Below are 27,684 nucleotides of genomic sequence, written 5' to 3'. Positions count from 1 at the left end.
AATCCACCCCCAAACAGCATCACTTTCAATGGTGTTTAAACTACAGAGCCCAAATTCTCCTTTTAAATCCCCTCAATGATGCGGCTGGCCTCCACACGGGCCAGGGCTTTTACGGCTCTGGCCCCGGCCTGGTGGAACACTCTCCCTCCGGCTGTCAGGGCCCTGCGGGACCTCAATGAGTTCCGCAGGGCCTGTAAGACGGAGCTGTTCCGCCGGGCCTTTGGAGGGACCAGCCGCTGAATGGCGCCCCCCCCCCCAGTTGGGCCCTTTACATCTGGGCCTGTCATCTTGGGACCTGTCCTCCTCCTCCGGGGAGAATTTTTTAAAAAATGGGGTTAGTCGGACGCCTCTATTATTATTGTTCTTATTGTTGTTACCGCTGTTTTAATGGTTTTAGTTATTTATTTGTATTAATATTGTATTCATACTGTACACCGCCCAGAGCCCTTCGGGGATGGGGCGGTATAAAAGTTTAAACAATAAATAAATAAATAAATAAAATAAATAAAAATCCACCTTAAAGGGAGAATCTGGGGTCCCCAGTTAAACAACATTGAAAGTGATGCTGTTTTGCAGTGGATTATCCCCCACTGTGAAACAGCATCACTTTCAATGTGGTGTAGTGGTTAAGAGCAGGTGCATTCTAATCTGGAGGAACCGGGTTTGATTCCCTGCTCTACCGCTTGAGCTGTGGAGGCTTATCTGGGGAATTCAGATTAGCCTGTGCACTCCCACACAGGCCAGCTGGGTGACCTTGACCTAGTCACAGCTTTTTGGAGCTCTCTCAGCCCACCCACCTCACAGGGTGTTTGTTGTGAGGGGGGAAGGTCAAGGAGATTGTAAGCTCCTTTGAGTCTCGTACAGGAGAGAAAGGGAGGATATAAATCCAAACTCTTCTTCTTCTTCTAAACTGAGGACCTCAGATTCTCCCTTTAAATCCATGCCGAAGGGGGTGGATTTAAAAGGAGAATCTGGGGAAATTTGGGGGGTGACTGCTGTCAGGGGTGCAATTGTTAAGCTAGCAGCACCAAACTTTTAGGGTATCTTTAGGAGGCTCTCCTAATGATACCACCCAGGTTTGGTGAAGTTTGGTTCAGGTGGTCCAAAGTTATGGACCCTCAAAGGTGTAGCCCCATCTCCTATTATCTCCCATTGGAAACCATGGAGGATGGGGGAACCACCTTTGGAAGTCCATAGCTTTGGACCCCCTGGACCAAACTTCACAAAACCTGGATGGTATCAGTAAGAGACTCTCCTGATGATACCTCCCAGGTCTGGTGAAATTTAGTTCAGGGTGTCCAAAGTTATGGACCCTCAAAAGTGTAGCCCCCATCTTCTATTAGCTCCTTTGGGAGTCCATAATGGGCAGAGTCTAAGAACAACATGGAAGGTTAAATGACAGAAAGAAAGAATAGTTAGAAGAAAAGGAAAAAGGAGACCTAAAGATGAGCAAACTTGGTTTGAATCAAGAAGAAAACTGAGCACAGACATTTCATATAGGTAGTACAAAGGGCAATCCTGTACCTCAGTCTTGTACAGACTAGAGCAAGCCATTATTAAGGTGACACCAAAGAAGAATAGATGGCTACAGCAGATTAAATCAGTGAAAGCCTGAAATTTTGGTATCAAGGCTAGAGAAGAAGAAACAAACTGGGGCAATGCTGTAGAACAGGGGTAGGGAACCTGCGACTCTCCAGATGTTCAGGAACTGCAATTCCCATCAGCCCCTGCCAGCATGGCCAATTGGCCATGCTGACAGAGGCTGATGAGAATTGTAGTTCCTGAACATCTGGAGAGCCGCAGGTTCCCTACCCCTGCTGTAGAAGAACACAATGCTTAATCACTGCTGTCCTCTTATTTTTCATTATTAAGCTGAATTATAGGAGAGTTCTAAAATATATTACATGTTTTCTCATTATTTAGCTGTAAACACAATTATTATAATTACCATAATTTTTCAATTGCAAGAGACCATCTCTGAAAGAAATTATTCTGCAAATTATAAAAACAGTTGAGAACAGTCTCTCGGTCTATTAATGTACTGAAATTTTGGTATCTATTGGAAATATTTCTTTCAATAACTTTTTCCCTTATGTCCTGGGCAACCATGAAAGCAGGCCTTGATTTTTATGACAGGTTCAAAAAATGATCTTGGAGCAGAGTTTCAGATGGGCAGGTTGTGTAAGAGGCTTTGCCATTCGACCAAGAACTGTTTCCAAAACATTCACCTACATCCAAGTGTTCTTAAAATGGCTTTTTATTCTTCCAAGCTGACACTTTTCTGTCTTACTTATTTCCTTTCAGACATTCATTATTTTGTGTTGTTCAAGTAAAAGAATCAAGACTTTCTATCAATAAACAATAAAATGAAAATACCATGTAGTTAACCCAGCACTGGTCTTCATAATAATAATTTAAAAAATGAACATGGATGATCATTGCATAATCCTAATTATAAATAACAAAGCACTATATGGGCTGAAATGTCACCTTTGCCATTTAATTACATAATCTTGGCTTAAATAAACGGTTGAACTTGAAATTCTGAGATTTTTGTTTCTTACTGCTTCAGCATTAGCAAATATTGCATTAACACAGCATTTCAACAAAAATTGCTCACAGCTTTTGCTTTGGGTTTGCCTTGCAGGTTGTAACCAAATGACTATTAGTATCACACAATACCAGAAGTCGGTATAAACACTCTTTTAGACTGGTGTTCAAAATACTATTCTAGTATTTCAATATTAATTCTGAGTTTAATCAAACTTTTATAAACCAGAATAACATCTGTATACTATACAGAAGGATGGCAGTGATTTCAGTTGGCTATAAAGGTCTAGCAACTATTAATATCTTAAAGAGTAAGAAAAGGTTACACAATTCTCACAAGCAGCAAATCTATCAGTCATGAACACACGCTGCCATCTAGCCTAATATGTGAAGAAGTTACACAGGCTTCTTTGTGAAGCATGTGGAACTAGTGTGTGAATGACAGACAATCAGAAACCCCAGGATTATCAATATGTAGGATTTTACCTTGAGATTATCTCAAATTTAAAAACATCAAGTTGGATCCTATGACTCCTTTCCATTAGGATCAATCCTATTACATTTTTCTGCTCAATTTTCTTTTCAGGGATAATGGCTTCCTCTGATGGAGAAAACACTTTCTCTGATGGAGAAAACTCTTTGCCAAGGGAAGCAAGTTTTTCTCTATTGAAAGAAGATGAAGTGGAAGGGATTCAACGCAAAGTAATTTTATAATATTGTTTTAATTGGGAATATTTGAGCAAAGACAAATGAATTTGGGCAAAGACAAATGAATACTCACATAATGAAATGGACCTGGGAATAATATAAAGGCAAAGTTAGCTACCCACTTCACCAAATGGTGGCACATCAGAAAGAAATCTCAACTGGTGATGAATTTAGGTGAAATTTGCCCATCTAAAATGATGTTGAGATTTCACCCCTATTTTAATTATTTTGTTTCAAACTTTGTTTAACTTAGGAGACTCTTTCAGTATGAACATAATAAGAGACAATATAAAAATGATTCTGTGAACAAATTACAATTTCTGTGTCTGTCTTGGCTTCATTAATCAGGTGTGAAGTCTGGCAGTTATATACCTCTAAAGGGAATGTTAGACACCTTCTCATGTCAACCCCAAATTAGCTGTCAGTTTCTCCATGGACATTTTCCATGTGCACTTTGAGATAATCATTTCTTGTAAACTTTTTGTGGCACAGCTGGCATTCTGCCATCGGGCGATTGGGATTGTGAGTCAGTTTATGCCGGATCAGCATTTTCTTTAAACTGAATGACAAGTCACAAACCTAAGGTATAAACACAGAGACAAAAACAAAGCATTTAAATTCCCCAAAGAAACAGCAAATAAGTCAGATGCAATCAACGAAAAAACTGAACATCTAACATGATATGTAGGATCTCAGCTGAGCAATTCGCTGACCATTTAGGAAACTGGCAGGTATTGGTGTCCTAAATTTTCCCAGCAACCCAGTCTTGTGAGGCTACTTTAACAAAAATGGTTTGTACAACTGAGAGAGCATCCATTGTATGAAAAGCCAATAGAGAACAACAGGATTAGTAACCAACATTTTCTATCTTGTTCATTCTCACACGAAAGTTTGGAAGAGAAGGGACCTCAACAGGGTATAATGCCATTGACTTTACCCTCTAAAGTAACTATTTTCTCTGCAATCATCAGTTGTAATTCTGGGAGATTTTCATGAACCACTGTGTGGTCGGTAACCATATACATAACTATCAGCCTCAGTTTCCAGTGTTTCAACTAGAAATAAAATACTGTATATACTCGTGTATAAGTCGACCCGCATATAAGTCGAGGCACCTAATTTTACAAAAAAAACTGGGAAAACTTATTGACTCGCGTATAAGTCGGGGGGGGGGGGGATGCAGCAGCTACTGGTAAATTTCAAAAATAAAAATAGATACCAATAAAATTAGATTAATTGAGGCATCAGTAGGTTAAATATTTTTCAATATTTATTTCAAATAAAAACAGTAAACTAGCTCTGTAAGTAGAAAAGAGGGTCAACAAAAAAATATAGTCTCAACAATAACTTTAAAAGTACAAAAACCTTAGCTTAACCAGCAACCAAGCTAAAACACAAGAGTTAAAATCCTTCAAAACTGGATTTTTGGTCAGGGGAGGAATGTTTATATTAGAAGTACCAACATTTCAGAGCATCTTTAGGAGACCCTCCTGATGATAGCACCCAGGTTTGGTGAAGTTTGGTTCAGGGGGTCCAAAGTTATGGACCCTCAAAAGGGTACCCCCATCTACTATTAGCTCCCATTGGAAACAATGGGGGATGGGGGCACCCCCTTTTGGGGTCCATAACTTTGGATCCCCTGAACCAAACTTTACCAAACGTAGGTGGTATCATCAGGAGAGTCTCTTGAAAAATCCCTGAAATGTTGGTGCTGCTAGCCTAAAAACTGTGTCCCCTGAAGGCCGACAAAATAAAAACCCTAAAATATTTTTTAAAATACACCTGACTTGCATATAAGTCGAGGGGGGCTTTTTCAGCACAAAAAATGCGCTGAAAAATTCGACTTATATGCGAGTATATATGGTAATTCATCTAAGTCTACCCCAGAGTCATAGCAAGGGGGAAAAGCGCCCAGTGCACTGGTGCGTCCTCCGCCCTGCCCCGGAATGCCCCCACCACACCCCCACGGGACATGCACTCGGTGCATTGCGCTCCTCCGCCCCGTTGACGCTATGCCTCTGGTCTACCCAGCAGAAAAGCAGCACTAACTTTTCAAGTCCCAATCATATAACTGATCTGCTAGATCATGTTGTCTTGGGACTGGAACCAATAACCACTGGGATTGCAAGGGAGAAGTCACTGCACCACCACAGGTTCTTGTCTGATTCTTTTTAATTGAAGATACCTGGGATTGAACCTGTTTAATTTATTTATTTATTTAGAACACTTTAATGCTGCCTTTCCATGCAATCAGGATCCACAAGTTGGTAAACATATAAAATTGAAACATGTAAACAATTAAAATGCAGTTAGACATATGAATTCAATTAAAACACATAAACAGACAACACTAGAAGAAGGGCCAATAACCACAAAATAAAAAGTCTTAACTGATAGAGGTAGACGCCCCGGTAGGGGAGTTCCAAAATTTTGGTTCCACAGTGGATAAAACCATAACACAGAAGCTTGCAATTGAAAAACAGAATGCCTTTGCTGTATCTAAATGGACAATTCAGAGGGAGGACTCAACCAGAAGGTGGTCCTGGGGGATCTGAATTTGTGAATAGGCACATAACAAGAGGAAAATAGCATATAAAACTTTGTTCCAGACAAGGCAGTTTTATTTGCATAGGCATAGTTATGATGCATACATATGAAACACAGATTTTGGGTAAATAAAAATCAGGGATTTTATTCTCACTGTGGGTTGAACAGTACAAAAACCACTATCCTTTGCTTGTTTCATAAGCCACTGCAAAATCCTAATGACTTTCCATTTATCCCCCGAAGTTCAGAATACCTCCCAAGATTTATAGATTGCTTCTGGGAGGAGGGACATATGGCCCCCATTAAAAATAACTGAGTGAGGTTTTACAGTTACAAGGAGACAAATGATCCAGTACAGTAAGAAGCCTTTGTATGGAACAAAACAGGGGATTAATTTATAATGTTTAATGTGTAGAGATCTTTATGATCTCTGTGTTACTTGTGTGCTCAGAAATGACATAACCATGCACATGACAGAAAATTGCTGATTAAAGAGCACATCTGACTGTCACTGGTGCACCCTCGAATGTAAATAACAAATTTGTTTGAATCAAAATTGAGATGTTAAAGCAGTGGTTCTCAACCTGTAGATCGGGACCCCTTTGGGGGTTGAACGACCCTTTCGCAGGGGTCGCCTAAGACTCTCTATATCAGTGTTCTCCATCTGTAAAATGGATAAATGTTAGGGTTGGGGGTCACCACAACATGAGGAACTGTATTAAAGGGTCGCAGCATTAGGAAGGTTGAGAACCACTGCCTTAAAGGATTTGGATGTTACCTATGTTACACAGTCAATATTACCAATATCCATATTTGCACAAACAGTTGCATCTCGGATGCATAATATATCGTATTGGAAAAAATTGTAGGAATATCATCCAGACACGCACTGAAAACCTGTTTCTGAGCAGCAAATTCCTCTTGATAGCCTGTAACTGTTCAAAATACGACATATAAATCAAAAACTTCAGTAACCTGAAGCCACAAAAAAGCATATCACAGGTCAGTCAGGCCTTATTTTCTATAAGAATTTCTACAGGATTTTTTTTTAAAAAACCCTGACTGTAAAAGTAAGATTTTTGTAGCTTATCTCCAAAAATGTAAAATATTGTAATGCTCATTATTAGAGTCTCACATTAAATGCGCTTTGTGCAGCAAGGATAAAGAGACAGTGAAAAAATAATGATCGCTAAATTCCAACAGGAAAAGCTTCTTATGCCTTTATTAGTATCAACACAGGAAAGAATTTTATTAGGTGCAGCTCCTCCAACCAAGATGCAACTTTAATTTGGAAAAAGGTAGAAAAAGGAAGGAAAAAAAGCTAAGAAGAAAACTGAACACAGAGAAATTATAGATAGGCTTCAATACTCTGTAGTAAAATATCCACTGAATTCTGATGAGGAGGAAAGCAATGAAGAGATGCTTCTGCTTTTAATTCACCAGGCAAAGAATATTTACACTTAAAAGGATTTTTTTCATGAAATGCAAGATTCTCAATCCCTTCTGTTACCACAGAATCCTCCAGAGGCACATAAAGTGTTTTAATATGTTAAGAGATACTTGATCTTGTTTAAATTTTTGACACTGAAGGGATTTCTCAATGCTAATTGCTGAATTAATATTAACAATGGAAAACTTGCTCCTAGAAACAAAAAAATTACCAATTTTGTCTGCCTTCCTTAAGAATTGTACTAGCTACCCAAGTTCAGGGGGCCCTTTAACTTCTCAAGATCAGAGAAAATAGAAAAAGAATTAAAATGCTGTATACAATTAATGAGAAGGAATACAACTATTAAGTAGAAAAAAATTGTACTTACTATGAACTTTCATTTTGGGGGATTCCTGCTGATAGACATCCCACTAGCTTCAAATGCCTAATTCTGTGACACTCAGTGCAGGCAATCCCAGAAGAAGCCATTCTCCATTGGCGACAATGGAGCCAAGGCACTGCAGAGCAGAGAATCTGGGCAAATTTCTTGGTGTGCCTGTCGGGGTGCATTTTTAAAATTACTGGCACAAAAAAATGTCACGGTCTCATCCAGACTCATCCGGGGTCTCATCCAGATAGCAGAGACTGTCCTGATGATATCATCTGAGTTTGGTGAAGTTTGGTGAAGTCACCTGAAAAATTCTCCGTTCTTTCACTTGTCTTCTACAGACATCACAAGTGCCTGCTTTTCAGCTTAACAGTGTTATGGGACTGTGTTTCTATTGAAAAGGCTTAAGAACAAAGATGGCCCCTGAAAAATACCACTTAGCTTTCCTTGAACTAAAACACTAGGCAGAAGGAAGGCTGACTGCTTCGAAACAGGTGTTTTTCCTTGGTTTCAAAACTTATTTGGAAAGCCTGAAAACTCTAAGCCTCAATGAAGACACATGAAAGGGATGAAAGAAAAGATAAAGATGCAAACCATACAGGGCTGACCTTTCATTCCAGAAGCAAACATCTCCCCTAGGTATCACAGGGTGGGTGTTTGGGTAAACCTAACCCCCCCAAACCCTGAAAAAGATATTTTTGCTTTTTAAAAGTTTTTAAAGCCCCCCAAAACAGACTATTTGGCAGAGCTGAATGGCCTGGTGCCAGTTTCAGGATTTTTTTGGCTTTTGAAACTCCCTGAGGTGGGGTCAAATCTGCCAATCCTTGCAAGTAAGCTCTGGCACACAGTCTGCAAAGTCCACACAGGCTTTGCAGACTGTGTGGTAGCCAGTAAAGTTGTGGTCTGTGTGTTTATGCAAGTCTCTTGACTCAGGCAGGTAAATTTGGCATGCAGTCTGCAAAGCTGTGTGGCCCCTCAGGCTGTGTGGATGCCAGAAGACCAGCCTGCAGAGACTGGGTGACCAATCCCTACAGGCTTTTTTTTTTTTGGTTTAATAGAAACCAATCTTTTTCGAAAAACTGAAAAAGCCAACCTGTGGGTAAGGCTAAAGCTGAACCTAAAAAATATTCAAATAGAAATGCAGCACAATGCTAAAGCAGACTCATCAGAATCTCATTTTCTGTACCTAAAGACCTCATGCATGAAGGCAAAACAATGGACCATTAATGGACCTGGGAAGTTTATGTGCACTTCATATTACAAAATGCAACATTTTTAGGCTTTAGAACATGAGTAACTTGTATCATGCAAAGTGGAGTGGCTTGTTAAAGTCTCCTGTTGTCTATGATGACCTGTTGTGCTGCTTGCATGCCTGCCAAGAAGTTGTACAGGCAGGCAAGGGAGGAAGCAGTTATGTTGTAACTGCAGGAATCCTTCATGCCCAGATGCTGTACTCACAGAGAGTTCAGACCGTGCCCTTTATTTTATTAGTACTCGGAAAAGGAAGGTTGCTGGTACTCCCTTTTAAAAGTTGAGGAATTAAGGCTGATTTAAAGTCACAAGGCCACTTAGGCTAAGAATACTTTCCTGGAAGTGAGCCTCATTGAATAGCTTACTTCTGAGTAGACCTGCATAGGATAATTTCCTAAATGAGTCCCCGACATTCATAGGATAATTTCCGAAATCCCCGGCAAAGCAGAGATTTCGTTCCTTTTCATTTGGGTCCGTACATATTCATTTTATTTTCAAAATATAATTCTATAAACCTAACAAAAGTTTGAACTTGATGAATTGATTCATATTATGATACAAGTAAACCAATAATTATTTAATATGTCTGGCCTAAATTTTTTACTTTAAATAAGTTTAAAAAAGGCAGAGCCAAGGAACACCAGAGCCAAGGAAAAGCTCTAGAAGCTATGCATAAACAGAATATAAACTGATTTAAGTCAACTTCAAATCAGCATTTCATAAAAATCTATTTTGTATTCTTAATACAATTTAATTAAGGTCTTAGGACATCTGTAATATATACAGTACACACACTCAGTTCCTTTTAAACCATTTCATGACTTAATAAGTATTGTAGGGATTCATCAAATTGGCTAGAACGAAACCAATTATACTGCTGAAAGTTAATCTTTAATTTTTAAACCATCTTGCACAAAAGAGCTTCACGTCCAATAGTCTCAAATATCTCACCTGCAATTTTGATGGTGCAAATAGATTTATATGCTACAGAAGTATATGTGTGTGTATACAATATCTTTAGCAAAAAAAAGTTAATAAAATTGCAGACTGATGTTTCAAATGCACAGCATTCAGAGATCTTGAAAAAGTCTGCAAAACTCTGTAAGTGTATGTAACCATGTGTGACTTGAACATTCATTGAGGTGAATACTCCCGATGGGGCTGACTAAAGAGAAATCTAACTCACATCACATTGAAAGGGCTTTTCTCCGGTATGAGTCCTCATGTGCTCGTCGAGGCCGCGTTTTTGACTGAAGGCCTTGTTACACTCTGAACACTGGTATGGTTTTTCCTGCAATACAGTGACAAGAGTGGGAGGGAAAATGAGTCAGCGCAGAGCACAAGTTCTTAATGGGACATAATTCCACACTGGACTGAGGTACAAGATTTGAATAAATTCTGAGGGGATGAAGTCAGACCAAAGAACAGCAAAATGATTCCTCCTCGAAAGGCAGACAAAGCTGGGAAACCTGTGGCCTGTCACTTTCTACTTTAACACACCCTTAGGAATAATTACCTTTCCTCCTCTCTTACAGCCAGTATTTTGTGTGTGTGTGTTGGGGGGGGGTGTTTTGTAACTTCTGATTTAGACTATAGAACATGATGTCTCAGAAAGTTTTAACTTACAACCCACTTAAATGAAGGAACTTTAGTGGAAGTCATCTAACCATAATGGCAAAGAAAAAGGCACAAAAGCTTCCGGGAATCAGATAACAAAAGGGAAATACTTGTACATGCAACATGGAAAACAACTGCAAGAAATTTATCTGCTAACATTCCAAGACTGTATGAGCATGTTTTCTAGTTTAACTGACAATGAGGAATAAAGATTTCTGTAAAAAGTACCATACAAACATATTACCACTTAAACTCAATTCTCCAAAACTTCCATGTTAGTTTATAAGTGCCAAATACACCCCAGCCCCTTTCAATTTACAATATAGAAGCACACCACACAGTTTATAAAACATAAATGCCTAATGACAGGGCTCTCTTGTGCAGGCTTTGTGTTGCAGATAAATAGTTATTCATTTTGTGGTCTTTTAATATCTATTTTATTTTGGGCAACTAGTATTTCTTAAATAAACAGAATAAGACCATTTTCTAATAAAGAAGATCCCCCTCCAAAATTTTGGTTGTGGTTCTGGTTTTCAAGTGTTTACATCAATGGGTTTGTTTTTTCTCTCTGAAAATAGACTAATATAAATACTCCATAGACAGGATCCTGTAATTTTTACAGAAGTATATGGCAGACTCATTCGTATGAAAAACAGGCTTCACCAACACACTCTTAATTTGTTATGCATTGCAGTTAACACAAACCATACTCTTTGCAAACCATCTAAAAATCTATATTATTATATGCATGTGCTATTGAGGAGAAATAAAGAGCAGTAAGGAGTTCTAGACGTAAGATACAGAACTATGGATAAATGAAAAATCTATTCAAATTATGTTCATTTATACTTTCCTTGTAATTTGAAAACGCTATCTGGTTCCTATGAATCAATGAATTGTTCACTCCATCACTACCCTTTGAAGTATCTGATGGGTATTTGATAGAGGGTAGCATCTTCTATGAAGAAATGACTCCATGCTCAGTAAACTGATAACTGTATTGAGACCTAGCATCTTAATTTTATCATCTCAATTTTATCATCATTATTATTATTCATTCTTTGTACATCAAGTATAGTGGTTGAACCCAACTAGTTTCCTGGCAATGAATAAAGGAGGGTTTCCTCCTTGAAGGGCTTTGCTGGGGGCTATAGAATTTGCACGCACAAAAGGCACGTGGGACAGAGACTCTAGTGTGGAGAAGAACTGGGAAAGACTGAGTGAAAAGTTGGCTGGATGACAACCTGGCATGTATTAAAAACTTTAAAAATGATATAGGACTAGATCCAAAAAACTGAAAGTGGAGTTCCGCTTGCAGAATGAATATTTTCTGCCTCACGTCTGGTGCTGTAGCTCCCTATGTTCCCCGAGAAGTTGCTGGTCAGGATTTTGGCATTCTTGGAAATAGCAGAAAGTGCAGCATATGTGGAAGAAGCAGTGGGGAGTAGAAATTAGTAGGAAACATCCCTCCTCTTGTCTCCTTCTCTCGCAATGGAAGTCTGGATCCAGCCCACCAAAAGTCAATGTAAATACAAGTTGTTAAACTGTTGTTACGCACCCACAGCCCTGCTGTGAAGGATTCTATAAATAAACATAAAATTAAGTTTTATTGTACACTGATATGACAAGTTAGTGATTTTTATTTCATGCAAACATATAGATAAATTCTTAACTCCTGCTGGAAATGCCCCCTTTTCTGAGATATTTGCAATGTAGTGTTTAGAGTGCTGGCAAGTCTCTGAGAGATCCAGGTAATCCCCACTCTGACGTGGAAGCTAACTGGGTGTCCTTGGGCCAGCCACACACTTTTAGCTCAAACTACCTCATCAAGTTGTTGTGAAGGTAAAATGAGGGAGAACGAGATCAAGTGCTTTGGGTCACTACTGGTAAGAAAGGAAGACATGAATTCAGTACATAATAAAATAGTATTGTTAAAACATGTGAAGGGATAAAAAGGCAGTTTCCTGACTTTACTTGCGGTGGAATGTTCTCATATGACAGACCACATTGCCTGCATTTGTACAAAGAAAAGAAAAATCTCATTTTAATTCATCCCCCTTGCCTGTAGTAATCAGGATGTGTAGGGACTAAAGATGTACCAAATCTCTGCTTTCTGTTTTTTGTAGAATTACCATTGCAACTTTTATTTTATTTATTTATTTATTTTATTAAACTTTTATACCCCCAAAGGGCTCTGGGCGGGCACAACATATAAAATACAATATAAAATGATAACATATAAGAAGTCCCTTTTTTTACACATCTATTACACACGAATTATACCATGCAATAGGTTCCCAGCCATACTGGGGCTCCTTATATGTCAACTAATTTGTGGTTTTTATTGGCATGATGACAATTGGCAACTAATCTGTGGTTTTTATTGGCATGTTGACCTTGTAATATACTTACATAACATTTAGAAGTAATTCTGATCAGTGTGCTTGCTGTGTGAGGGGGCAAATGTCTGTCACAGCAAGATTTTTTTTTGTAGAGACCTATTTCCTAGAACCCCATTTTCACTTTCCATTCTCTCCACGGCAGGTGAGACCACTTTTAGCATGACTTTTAATTTCCTTCACCGCCAGAGTAAGGAAGAATTGCCAGTGAGCACAGCTTTGCCCCAGAGATCTTCTCTCTGCCCATAGAAAGCCTTCCCTCTCCCCTGCACTGCCACCCATACCATCCCCCTTGCCCCCCTTCCATGTTGCTAAATACTTCAAGTTAAAGAAGCTCACTCACACAAGTTTAGCCAAAACACACTGACCTGTGCATTTCATATTGATAGATCGGTATCTCAACATAATAAGAAGAGAGAGTGCTTGGAAATAATAAGCCTTTATCCTTCAGCAGAAGCAGCAGGAAGTGGAGGAGGAGGTGGAAGAAATATCAACTGTACCAGGGCTCTAGCACAATTCCCTTCTAGGGAATTGGTCTAGGGAATTGCTTCTCTCTTTCATTTGGAGGGTTTTTTCTTGGAACAATAATATGGATAAAAGTGCAGTTTAAAGGCCATACTATCAATTTTGATTACTGGATGTAGTGATATCTGTGTCTTTAAGAATAAGTGCCTTTAAGATTTGTGCCTTTAAGAATCACTTGATGGGTGGAGTTAAGAGAACCAGGTCTGGGGAGTTTTCTTCAGAAAAACTGTGCACAGTGGAGAGACTGGAAAGTGAAGTGGGGCTCCAGGAAATAGGTCCGTTCAAAAAATTTAAACAGAAAAATGTGAGGAGACCCCTCTTGCAAGCCCATTGAGATTTGAAGAGCCCATGAAGAACCCCAATGTACATGTTCTATGCATAATGTGCCAGAGATGTGCATCTAGCTTTTTCCTCACACATAACCTTCAGCTAGGGTTTTCAGCTCTGGAGATTTGGGAGTGGAGTCTGGGGAGGGTGGGTTTGGAGAGCCCATTCTCCAAAGTAGCCATTTTCTCCAGGAGAAATGACCTGTATTGTCTGAATATCAGTTGTAACTGGAGATCTCCTGGTCCCATCTTGAGGTTGGCAACCCTATCCTCAATTTTCCTTACATTTTCTGGCTCACTGCAACTGTGCCTTATCTCCAGCAGCTTTAGACCAGGGAGAAGAATGGAAAGTGTAACCGAGTCACTTATATTCAAGGCGAGGAAGAGAGATATTAACCCACCACTAGCCACCACTTGTAATGGGATGGGTGGTCTACAATCAAGGTTCCCACTACACTGACCAGTGGGGTTTCCTTTGCCACCCACAATATCACAGGCTCGTGTTCAGGGATCTTCTTTTTACTCTGCTGCCACCATTAAAGAGAAGGAACTAGGAGTCCCAAAACTGCTGCTAGCTGCCAAATATATAAAGGATCCCACCTCACATTCGCTCTTGGCCTGAGGGGAATGTCCTTCAAAGTCCATGTACAAAAATGGAGGGAACTCAAAATTGGCTGGGATTCTAGTCTCACAGACAGGCACTCTTCAACCTCTCACACACAAACGCAGGCTGGCACGAGGGTAACTTGAACACAACAAATTAAATTTATTTTAAAAACAAAAGAAAGGTTTCTTAAACTCGCTCAGAGATGTACTAATGCTTGATGGTTTCAGAGAGGTTCTTTTCACTTCAAAAGTTACAGAGCTTCAGATGTTACTTAGGTTTCACACACACACAGACACATGCAGGTTATACACTTTGCTTTTCATCACAGACAGACACTAGTCCTTTCTGATCCACAACCCACTGAATACACACACACCCAGTCTATGCCCTGTGAGATTCTGGCATACAAAGCCTCCCTCTCTCACACTACTCCCAAACTGGCCTCACTGCTACTGGATCGGGCCTTCCCAAGACTGGGGCAGGACAGACTCCTAGATCTGGTCAGTGTCTACTGACAAGCCTCTGGCCGGTGCTTCTCTCTGCACCAAAAAGCCAGTGCCTTCCTTCCTCTCACAAGCTTTCTTCTCTTGAGGAGAGTCAGTAGAATCCTGCCAGCTATCTGAGCTGGACCAGAATTCCTTTACACCAGAGACAGAGCTGAGAGACTTCACTCAATAGACTCTGCTCTCAACTGAACATGAGCTGTTCTCTTCAGAACTCTCCACAAAGAACTGTTTGACAGGCTCTCTCAGTCTTTCTGTTTATCTAGCAGCGTTTTAGCACCCCCTTACATTGGCCAGGGGCAACAGTGCCTTCCATCAACCAATCACCTTGCTTTTATTTAAATTAGGGCCTGCTGCCTTATTTTTACTGTCACCCAGGCCTCTTTAAGCAGGCCTGCTTCACACCAGCCTTTCTGGGTAAAGTGTGGTATAGTGGTATAGTGGTTAAGAGCAGGTGGACTCTAATATGAAGAACTGGGTTTCATTCCCCACTCCTCCACATGAATGATGTACTGTTAGCTGGTGAACCAAATTTGTTTTCCCACCAAACATTCCTGCTGGGTGATCCTGGCCTAGTCACGGTTCTCTGGAACTCTCTCAGCCCTACGTACCTCACAAGGTGTCTGTTGTGGAGGAGGAAGGAAAAGCAGTTTGTAAGCCCCTTTGGTTGAACTGGCAGAAATGAAGTGCAATGATGGCAGGAGCTCTGGACAATGATGTGTTCTCCCCCACCTTTGAGGACAAGTACCTGGACAAAGGGCCTATTTGTTTAGTCAATCAGTCCAAGGTCTGATTTATCCAGACCAAAAAAAAATGTACTGAATTTCTATAATTAAATAAGTGTTCTCAAAGTGCTTATTTGGCATGTATAATACCACAAAAACTGTATTATTATCATATAATATCATCATACACACAAGCTTTAGTCTTCAAAAGTTTGCAATCCTGAGATAAATGTTAAGAATTATGCCAGGGTTTTGCACAAAAGGAAAGGTTAGAACTGGATTCTTGCCCCCACAGAGTTTCTTGTAAATAATCACGGCCTTTTGCGTCTGGCTTGGGGAATAAAACTCCCTTTGCTGCCAATGTATACAACAGGGCAATAATATCGGCATTCAAACATGATATGGGTGATCTATCCACAACAGCACAGTTAACAGCAAGCTATCATACAGTTAGGCATGCCACCAATGAAAAAGAAATAAGAATCCAACAGAGTCCTACAAACTCCTCTCTTTGGTCTGGAAAACCCCTGCTGATTTCATCAGATGAGCCAGAGTGGGCAAGTTCCTTCCTTTTTGGACTGCAATTTAAATAAAGCCCTTGTTTGTGTAGCAGCTGTAGTAACAGATGACTGAGTGTGTGATTTCTGAAGTCTCTCCACTTTTTTTTACTCTTCACTGGAAAAAAACCTGAATGATCACTTTTAATACTAGCAGTGTAATGATAGAAATCTTGATCCATAAACCACTTTGCCAGTTAGAAACCTTGATGAATCCAAAGACTACTACCATGTGATTATATCTAGAGATAATTTAAAAAACCCACAAAATTATAATTAAAAAAAACCCCCGGGAACTGTATCATAATCGTTCAAAAATAAAATTGCTCAATATATTTCAATAGTGGCTTTTTAGCCCTACAGAAGATACTAAATTAATTGCTTGCTGTGAAAGATTTGGCTGAATGGTTGAAGATTTTTTAAAAAATAGTTTAAATTTAAACTAGCAAATTTTTCCCTTCCACTGCCAAAGCCCCCTAATGTTGACTTGATTCTATTTCTGTCACCCCTTTCAATCTCTATCTCCTGCCAACACCAGACCTTGAGGAACGTTTTGACCTAACCCCAAGTACCTTCAACTTCCTTAACAGCACATAAACTCATTACTAGCAGTTCCATTCAGAAGTTACATTTCTGTAAACATTCGGTGACGTAACAACAGCTCAGACAATGATTATTAGAGCTTACCAGCACTTCAGTATAGTACTGGAACTTAAACTTCATTTACATTATACTACAAAAGTGCGGCAGCACCTTACCGCGGTTGCCATTGCGGGAGGCGGGGCCTGGCAGCAAGGCCGTTCGCTGGGCCGGGTGAGGGTGGCTGGCTGCAGATGCTTCTCTGCGCATGCGCGCCGGTTCGGGCGCATGCGCAGACGATCCGGTGACGCTGGCTTGCCCTGGGAAGGGCAGGGCAGCCCGTCGAAGTCACAGACGGGCTGTCATGTTACGCGAGAGCTCGTCAATCGAATGGGGGCCAGGCCAGGGGCCTATAAAAGGCCCTGCCTCATGGCAAGGCCCCATTCGGAGCCTGGACACGGAGGCTTTTCCCGTCCACCCGTCCCTGTTATGTTGTGAAGACTGTAATGTTGTTATTGTCATAGCCATCGGTGGGTTGCGCATGGGGGATGATCCGCTGGAAAGGGGAGCTGGGGGAGCTTCCCTGTGTTGTACACCTCATTAAGAGGTGGGGGTGCAGCAAGCTCAAGGTAGGAACGCCCCACAGGGGGCTGAGAAGCTTGCGCCCCTATCATAAGTTGGAGGGGACCTCCAGTCATGGGCACTTCAACGGTCTGGACTTTGTCTCACTCCAATCTTTCACTTGGTTTATTCCTCCAGCAGCTGGGCTGAGGAATTCTGTTCACCCTCGGGGTCAGCACTAGTGCTGCCCAGAGGCTTGGATCACCCCCCCCCCATGCTGCGCCATCTGTTTCCTATGCTTTCTGTTAATAAAGTTCTTTGGCTATGGCCTGTTTTCTTATCCACTTAAAAATGTGTTTGAGTCTTATTGGGAAAAATATAACCGAGCGGGAAGGGCCACACATCTACCCGCAATGTACATGGCCTTTTACAGAATAAGAGACAAAAGCTTACAATTTCAAATGTGTTAGTCCAGGAGACATCTCATATGAAGGATGAATGTGAACAAATGCTGCTGGATATACACATTAGCACACATGTAGCCTCTCACCAAACAAGTAATCATCACTGGAGCAATTTGAACTCTGGTAAATGGCACAGGGGAGCAAGCAGAACCTTCTCCTTCCCTTACCCCATGATGCCAATCTGAATAACTCTTCAATTCTAATTGGTGTTTCCAAATGGAATTTCCACTGTGATCTTGTAGCTATAATACAGTGGTTGTAGGTGCCCATAGGGAACTCATGGAAAAAGAACTGTATAGTTTGGCCCTGATTATCAACTGAGGTTGGGAAGTAAGGAAGAAATGAGATGCTCTAAGCAAGCAGATTTAGGCATAAGGATAAGAAAGGAGAAAAAGCAGGTAATTTAAGGGAACAGAAAATTGCAACAAAGCATTGTATTATGTAATACAACATATATTCCACTGTGGGTTGTATGTATTATACTATTTTTATTATTTTGCTTAGAATTATGAAATTGTCTTGAGTATCTATAATAAAGGAGGATAAATAACTAGATATTTATGAATATGAAATCCAGTGAAACCCAAAATGGTGGAAAAGAAGGATTTACACAGGAGGAGCCAAGGCAGATTTTGCTCTGTTCTCAGCCCACAAAATGAACTTGAAAATACATTTCCTTGTACTGGAAAAATATAAGAATAAGTCATCTTCAATGAAAGAAAAAAATATGGGTCAATTTAAGGTCACAGATAATCCTATCCTATAGAACAAAAGAAGTCAAATGTGAATCAGAGAAGTACTAAAAAAATAGCAATTCAATGTATAGTAAAGCACCCTTGTGTTCCACTGATTTCAAAGGGATTGCATACAGTACTATTCTGGATTGTGTCCAATGTCTTTAAGGTGACATACTGGAAGATGTTCTCTTGTCTTGTCACTGGGGAAATATAAATGGAATTACACACAAAATCCCCTCAGTATTCAATTAGCTAATAATGTATTATTCATGTTTTCATGATATGCCAGACTTTTTTTTTAAAAAAAAGTAACATCACTTGTTTGGCAAAAACAAGGAACATTGTTAATAAATGGTAATTTTTTTTGGTCTATCTGGCAAGCCAAGTTCACTATAATGAACAAAACAAAACATTACATAAAACGTCATTTCCCACTGAGGATAGCTGCACAACACCAATTATTTCCAACAGGCCTAAATTTTACTTATAGGGCAGCTACACCTATGGGACAATCATGCAGGGATCTGCAGGAACCAGCCAATTTCCTGTAACATTTTCAAACATTTTAAATCCTGATCTGTATTGTTAATGGCCCTTTCCACACAGGTCATTCATAACGAGTTTCTCCCCTGCTCCTTCGCACATAAGAAGCTCACCTGTTCAGAAAGCGGCAGCAAATGCTGCAGCTCTTTCACATAGGGATGCTTTTTCCCCCTTCCCAGGATGCGTGTGTAGCTACAGTATTGGCACCATGACCATTTTGATGTATTAAGGCAGTATGAAGGTGGAACGCTCAGGTCCATTTTACTATTTTATCATGCATAGAGAAGCGTAACTGCCCTCATTTCCTCATAAGCAACCTGAAAATAAGCAACCTGAACAGCTCCAGTACAAGATCAGGTAACAGATCCACACTTACCCTTGTGTGGGTACGGATGTGCATTTTTAATCCATCATTCTTGCTGAAAGCTTTATCGCAATAAGGACACTGGTAAGGACGCTCACCTAAAAGAGAGTTTAAAAATAAGGCCTGATGAGAAGAAATTCTGGCTAAGAATATTAAGAACGTTCAGAACGTGTGTATGTCAAAGAGAAACACATTTGGTGGGCAGGCAATAACATATTTAGCGCTTTCTGGAACTTCACATGTATTACCACAGTAATCTTGATAACAGTCTTCTGTCATACCACAGACTAGAGTTGTGAGACAGTGGCATTCCCAAAACCAACTAGTGAATTCATGGCTGAGATGAAAGCTGCACCAATAACCTCCCAAATTACACGCATTCTTTAACCTATTAGCTGTATAACCTACTGCTAACTATCATCTCTCTATATAAAAATCTATCAGTGCGTTTTTCTGCTGACAGGTAATCTCCCAAACTACTGGACTGAATGCTTTGACATTTTCACACAACGTTGCATTTGTGTGCGGCCAGGTTTCCATACTGTTTCCCCACCTCCTGTTGTGTACATGCCACACCTGTGACAGTTGGAACCACAGTTCTGTTTCGCAACAGCGCCATCTGCTGGCCATCAAAGCAACACCCTCTGATACAAAGGAATCAACCATGCCTTCCTTATGGAGTGAAAGGAATGGGGCCCGGCATCTGGACATGATCCACCCACCCTAGCGGAGGAAGGGAAAGGTGAGGGAGGGACGGGGGTTTACTGGACCAAACACTCTGACATTTGAACACAACGTCGCTCATGCCTCCCAGTGTTTTTTATGCTAGATAATTCACCTGCAAGGGAAGAGAGTGAAAGGGACAGGAACAGCCACATGGCCCACCCACCCTAGCAGAGGAAGGGGAACGTTAGGGAGGGAATGGGTTGCCATGCAAGGGAACGGGAGCGAGGGGCCCCTTGCCCCTCCCCTACCTGGCAAGCATTGTACAATGACACATATTCGAACCGTTTGCTTCCCCTTTTCTTTCTTTTCCACTTCACCAAACTCAACTACAGCAATGCGTGGCTGTGCCCGCTAGTTGGCTAACTAAGTGAGTTCTGCAGGGCCTGTAAAACCAAATTGTTTTGCTGGGTCTTTGGGGAGGCTGGCTGCAGATTGCCTGTCCCCTCTGATACCCCCGTGCCCTCTGTTGTACCATGTTCGGCACTGCCAATGTAAGATCTTATTTGGCATTGCCGGGCACTCCCCTCCCAGCCTTGGGATCGGGCGCCGTCAACGAATTGTGATCAACCAGTGGTGGTTGTGTTAATGCTGCTGTGTTTTTAAGGTTTTAATATCACATGTATATTTTGTTTTATTTATTATGTACTGTAGTTATGCACTGTTTGTACACCGCCCAGAGCCCTTAATAATAATGTTTAGTTAATTCACCTGATGCTACTTTTCAAGTGGGTGGTCAATTGGGACTGAGATATTCACATGGGAAGCATGGTCTACATAGCTACTCACTTGGATAATAGGTCCATCAATGGAAACTAGGCAGGGCAATTAAAAGGAACCTTTAAATTCAAAGGTAGCAAATCCCTACTAGTGCTAGGAGGCAATATCACTGGAAAGTGTAGCCTCAATTTCCTGTTTCTTAGCCCTGGCTGAAATCTGTGTAAACAGGATGCTAAACCAGATGGACAAATGGTCTACTCCAGCAGGACTCATTATGTACTGCATCCTGCAGCAGGTAGTGACATTGAAAAGACTCACGTTTCTGTCCATGAGTATGAAGGGGGGTTGTAGAGGCTGAGAAATCTTGAGTTTTTAGAAGTCCACCCAGAAGAAACAAAGATCTGCATCATGCAAGACTGAATCAAAAGTACCTTATTCAGCTGCTTGATGTTATCCTACTAAAATATGAAACACATACAAATATAATCCATCCCATACTTCTGGGGACAACTGGGTTGGCAAGGGTGATTTCTTTTGTGGTCAGTTTATAGTCACTTTTGTGGATAGTCAGTAACTGTTATCAAAGTACAGTATGTTTTCCACATCTTACAGATGTTCATCATTACAGCCATCTGGATGTCACCACTGAGTTTAATTACTTCAATCCATTCTCTTCATGTGTCATTTAACTAAAATCAGGCCTTCTGGATATTGTGGTCATAGGGTTCTTCTGTGCAACTTATAGAAGTCTTTAGCAGGTAAAAGTGCACTCAGGATTGGTAAAATTTAAACCAATAATAGCAGGTGCCTTTCATGGCTGGCTGGCAGAAAGTAGTAATTTCTATCCCAATTTTTTTAAACCCCTCATACAAAATCAGAGCTCGTCAACTAGTGCAATATTTTTAAGCTATTTTGATCATACCTCAACATTGCCTACATGATGGCATCACTTCTGGAAGTGACACCATCACAGAGGTGACAACAGGAAAGACAATGGTAAAAACAAATTTTGCCCAAATACCAGAGCATTTCCCTCAATGCCATCAATGTAATGGTATCATTTCCAGAAGTGTCATCATCAAACAGATGGCATCTAGGCCTCATTTTAAGCCTGATAAAATTCTATCCACCCCCTTCTGTTGATGGTTACCCTAGCTTTGACAAAATCACTGTTGTGATCCATTCTCAGGCCGTCGCACTGGAGAGGCCAGGTGACACACCGCTGTGGCCATGGCAACACCTCCAGGGCCAGAGGCCATGAGGGGTGTCCCCTGGCCTCTCCAGTGATGCGACTGGGGAACAAGGTAAGAGGGATCTGCACCTGTGCAGGGAAAACGCTGGCTTCCACCTGATGCCATTCGCTCGGTACCGAATGGAAGCTGGCATTTTCCAAAAGACTCGCTCAATGAAATGCCGCTGTGGAGGGAAACACCACTGCTGCTGCAGCGGGTAGCTGTACAATCTTTCCCCCTACAATGGTGTTTTTACTAGCCCCACAACAGTCTAAATGGGACGTGCAGAAATGGCCCTAGTGTAGCAGACTCTAAAGGTTGTTTAGACTGGTTCAAAATACAATTGGAAGATGGTTTGCTGGAATAAACTATAGTGATCATACCTCAATAGTCTTTAAAAGATCTGGACAGGCAGTTGATATACTTAAAGTACAATTTGAAGTGTTGGTTATTACGTAAAGGTCTGTGTGGTCTGGCCCCAGGATACCTGAACAACTGTCGTCTTCATTCAAACCTGCTAACTCCTTAAGACCACTTTCAGAGATTGATCTCTATGACAGAAGAAGCTGATGAGCAGCTCAAAGAGACCTTTTCTCTACTGCTACTAAGACTTTGGATTCTCCTTTCCAGAGTCTCACTAGCTCCACTTTAAATGTTTTTAAACTTTAGGGAAAAAATGTTTTTATTCTCCAGACTCTTTTTGCAATTGCCCCCAGTTTAACAAATTTCTTTTTCTACTGTTTACTGAAATACACGTTCTGATTAGAGGTTTTCTGTCTTGGTTTGTAGACATTTTCATATTATCCACTGAACTGTTTCATGGCTGGTTTTTAAAAAGTGCATTTCATGTTATGCTTTTCTGCCATTTTTATTCTCTAGCTTTAACTGATAACTTTCTTTATTTAAAAAAAGCTGTTGTTATTGCTAGCATGGTCAGTGCAGGATTGGAACCGGGGAGAGAAGGTTCAAATCCCCATGTGAAACTTACTGGATGACACTGAGCACAACATTCTCCCTTCAGCCTAAGCTAATTCCCAAGGTTGTTATGAGGATGAAATAGACGAGGAAATGGCAACATATGGCACCTTTAGTTCTTTGGGGAAAGCATGAGCCAAAAATGTATCAGATGATCGATCGATCAATCAATCAATCAATCAATCAATCAATCAATCAATCAATCAATCAATCAATCCTTGAATTGAATGTTGAGACTTGTATGTTTTACATAGTGGAGTCATAAGTATATTAAATAATGGCTGAATAAATACACATCTAACCAAGCCATTGCAAGTAAGTATGCCCTAGGGTGAAAGGGAAAAATAGAATGACAGAGGCAAGTTATGAACTGCACATCCATAGAAGACAGCAACACTGGGCATGTAGTTTGCACTCTTGTTAGGAGGAATGGATTCCAGTTATTTTCAATGCTGTCAAGGAAAAAGCCACTTACAGAAACAAACAGGGGTGGTAGGAGCCTGTGGTGCACCTTGTAAAAAGCTATTGCTTTCTCTCTTCCCCTTTTCCTTGCCCTGCCCTACCTCATTAAGCCTGAAAATAAGGATTTGAGCCAAGATTTTTTTAACAAGGCCTGAAAGCTGTCCCATGTGCTCTGATTGACCAATTTCACATCTGTTTGAAATGTGACACTATCTCCTGTGACCTCCAGTGTCACTAATCCATGCTGTCATTCATTGGACACTGAAGGCGCTGTTGGGACTCAAACATTTAATTAATCCAGCTGACATTTTTATGTTTTGAGGCTTTTGCAATTCAAGGGAAAAACCTTTTGGAAAGGTTTGGAAGCGGATGAGTGGTGACAGACCAGCAATGCCACCTCTTCCCTTCATTCTTTGTTAGTAGAGGGAGATTTTTTTTAACTTTACAGGGCTGGCTTACGGCTGGTCTGAACACTGTTAATAATGTCCTTCCAAGATTAATCTTGGTGTTTATAGCTTTTGAAGAATGTGTGTTTAAGCAGCTTTCAACAGATGCCAGTAGAAAGTGACACCGTCATCTGATAGCAACTAGTTATGCCTGTGGTGCCCTGACACAGATCATCCATTATATTCTTGCACCTAATTGTTTTGTTACTCTTTTCAGGATTTTTTTTCCTGTTAGAGTTTAAGCTTTTACTTCCTCTTCATTTTTTCTCAGTTTTTGACAATAATCCCCAACTTTCTTAGCAAACAGGTTCATTACAGTAACTGATGTATCTTGCAACTAACCATTTAAAAGAAGAATGATAATCATGTACAAATACACACTTTCAGCATAAAAAAACCCTTGTCTTACTGTTTGGTGCTCATTTGAATCTACCTGACATAGAAAGCAACAGCAAGTTGTAAGTAGCTTATTTAAACTATGCTTACTCCTGAAGCAGTGCCAAAATATGGCAAACTGAGCAATCTGTCCATTGTAATGACCTGACCTAACCAAGACCTGGGGATAAGCTGATTTCCTCTACTGTGCAGGTGCAAAAATGCCCGGAAGGTATAAGAAATAAAACCCATCTATCATGACCACTTCACAGCAGCTTGTCTTGGCTCTTGAGTTGATCAGTGAACAGTAGGTCAAGAGAAGAAAGCCAAGGGCCAACTTGTTGGGAAAGTTCTGCTAACTGAAAGGTATCTTTACCTGGTGAAAACTTTCGATGTGAAATTCTCAGTATTCGTTCTTTCCTACATTTGAGTTGAATTACATTCTTAGCCTTTTTTAAGCTACTAGTGGCAAAGCCCATTTCATGTGGAAATGAAATGGGATCTAGGAAAGGAGGGGTGAGGAAGCCTCTTCCCCTGCAATGGCCTTTCCCTAGGTCCTCCTCCCCAGTGGCCCGCTTAGCTGCCGGCCCTCTCATTTGCTGTCCACTGGCACCACCTGGGTATCCCCACAAATAAACATGAATGAATCTTTCTGGCAGTTGGGGAAGGTGGGGCAGAGGTTGCCCAGCCAGCAGCGTTCTCCCACAGATGCTGATGGCTGTGTGCTTTGCCACCATTCTGCACCGCCACCACCAGGTGGGCCAGGGTGGTTTGTGGGGATGGTGGGAGGGCAGAGGAGAAGGTGGTAGGGTTGTCACAGGTGAGGACAGTGGCCTTGCTGCTGAATCAGGGGAAGGCAAGCAAGGGACAGACCAATGGGCACGCAGGACTGAGTTCTGCACACTGATTTGTGTGTGTGTGTGTGGGGGGGTTTCACTGTTGGAAGTCGGCGATTGGTCGTCACTTAGGGAATTATTGTAAGAATATATTGACTTGGAACCTATGAACCATAAATGAAGTTCACAGAATAGACATTTGCAAGTTTCTCTTCACACTGTATCCAGTTAAGCCCTATCAAAAGATATTCTGAAGAGAAGTGGGATCCCTGGATATCAACTGGATGGTGTATGGGTAGAACTGATTGAAGGAAAACTGGCAAAAACTGTCCCTACCTCTTCCTATTAATACAGCAAAAACTTGCACAAGGATTGGTTGATTTTCTCCTTCCTACTGCTTCCTTCCCGATCGTGTCCCCATCTCTGAGGATTTGTTCTAAGCAACTGCTTAATACTCTTGAATATGTACAGAGAACAACAAACAGAAATATTTGTTGTTCCCAAGCAATGTATATGAGCTGCATGACCAAAGGATTATGTTCTCAGATTTAAGGCTCTATTTAGCTGAAAATCAGAAAGTTTTAATTGCTATAGCAACCAAGTGCTACACATGTTTGCTCAGGAAAAGAATGAATATCAAAATTAAACTAGTCCATCTTTTCTTGGTGATCTAAATCATGTCTGACAGTGCAATCCTACACAGTTACTCTACTCTAAATCCATTAATTTAAATAGACAAAGCCTAGTTTGACACTGCATAGGATTGCAATGTTAAATTATCTTGCTCTCCTGATTATTTGCAGTCCAGTGGATTCTCAGCATATTCCGGCTCACACGTAAACTAATGCTCTTCTGATATTACACATTCCAACACATTATTCTTTTAAGGTGGGATGGTAATATTGGATGCCAGTCAAGGGAAAAATAACTACAGTTTTTTCTGGTTTCTTTTGAAGGAAAATGGCATATATGTGGAACAGTTTGCGGGCACATGTTTTATTTATAATTTAAAACTCATTAAGCTATAGCCAATATTGAGGAATTCATAAATGGGAACATCTACTAATAGCATGAGTGTTGTCTATCAATTATCCTTCTAGCTAACGCCCAGCACATGGCATCCCAAGCTACTCTCAAGGGTCCCCCAATTGTCAGGAGTAGATTTTGAAGCATACAGGGGAAGGGAAAATGTGAAAGTGCAACTGCCAACACATTCCTGTTGCAATTCTGCAGGACACAACCTACTGACTGATGTGGGGCATCTCCAAATAGAGGATCAAGTAACTCCATTATCAAACAGTTCTATAATAGCAAATTATGTCCAGTGTGTGTTACAGATTTTTGACAAGGTGCTCAGTGATCAACAGTAGAGTCCTAAGAAGATTCAAACCCATCTGTCCATTGAAGCCAATAGACTGAGAAAGTTATAACTGTGTTTAAGATTACATTGTAAGTTTGTTTGGGCATCTTTTTGCTACTTTATTGTCAACATACATGTGTGATGATAAAAAAGAAGCCTAACATAAAAAATTTTTAATAGTTAACTAAGATATTTTCTGATCAAAGCGCTCACTAAATCACAGAAAGATAACATAAACTTCCTTATCCAAACTGAAAAAAAGCCAATAATACCAAACCACAGCTACAGCGTATCAGGCCAAATCAAGATAATTTTCCTAGGCAGAAGGTCATTGGGGGTGGGAGAGAGAAGGCTATCTGGATCCCACATTTAACACTTGCTGCCTGGTGATCAATAGAACAGACCCAAAAGAAAGCTAGAAGGAAGCTTTTCTAATCAGAGATACTGTGAGGCGATGACAGAGGCAATAGCAAGTATGAATGGGCAAAAGGTTAGAGTAAAGAAGAACAGTATTTCATGCTTGGCATATTTACAAAATGCCTAAAAAATATCACTTGTCCCAAAGGAAATCTTGTTGCAATTATTGTAAAGTGATTTCTTTGGCTTCATCACCTTGAATAGATGCTCAACTTCTCATATAAAGAAGAACAAAATCGTAAGTTTTGATTATTTGAAAAGAAAATCATAAGTAAAAATCAGTCAGAATCCTTGTCTTTATCGAATGGGACACGTTTTATAACCCAGTAACCCAAATGATCTGGGAGAGCCCATGAACATGGGTAGTGAGAGTCCAAAATACAGGACTAATATTTTTAATATAAATAAAGTCTGGTGACACTCAGTGAAGACAGATAACTTGATGTTTGCAATAACTGAGGTTTGGATTAGCCTGTTGCTAATTTCATTATTTAAAGCTCTCATAAAATGCACAGTGAGGGTAAAAAAGGGAAATCCCTAACATTCAAATGATGATTAGAGTTTAGAAACCTAGTAGCTATATATCATGTATCTCAATTCCAGCTTGAACATATTCGGGGGTTTTTTTTAAAAAAAACCCTGAGGCTGGGGACTGTAGTTATTTCAGCATTCATGGATCTGAAAGGATTTGAAATTTAGATGTCTTAAAAGAAACAGCAAGAGGAAGCAGGTCACTAAACAATCTCAAATTTCAGCAA

The 27,684-nt window shown here is 40.5% G+C and overlaps 1 protein-coding gene across 2 annotated transcripts in view; it reads right to left on the bottom strand.

Moving 5' to 3' along the window:
• Positions 1-3,253: 3,253 nt before the first annotated feature.
• Positions 3,254-27,684, bottom strand: part of PRDM5 (PR/SET domain 5) — an 87,389-nt gene continuing 62,958 nt past the window's right edge. For both annotated transcript variants that reach the window (XM_048509984.1, XM_048509986.1), the window contains exons 14-16: positions 19,393-19,478; positions 10,060-10,164; positions 3,254-3,837 (exon numbers count right to left, since the gene is read on the bottom strand). In XM_048509984.1, coding sequence (XP_048365941.1) covers positions 3,673-3,837; positions 10,060-10,164; positions 19,393-19,478 — 356 coding nt within the window. In that variant the 3' untranslated portion in view covers positions 3,254-3,672. The remainder of the gene's footprint in view (positions 3,838-10,059; positions 10,165-19,392; positions 19,479-27,684) is intronic.

This window comes from Sphaerodactylus townsendi, linkage group LG10, assembly GCF_021028975.2.
Source record: "Sphaerodactylus townsendi isolate TG3544 linkage group LG10, MPM_Stown_v2.3, whole genome shotgun sequence".
Lineage (NCBI taxonomy): Eukaryota > Metazoa > Chordata > Lepidosauria > Squamata > Sphaerodactylidae > Sphaerodactylus > Sphaerodactylus townsendi.
This window is presented reverse-complemented; position numbering and strand designations above follow the sequence as displayed.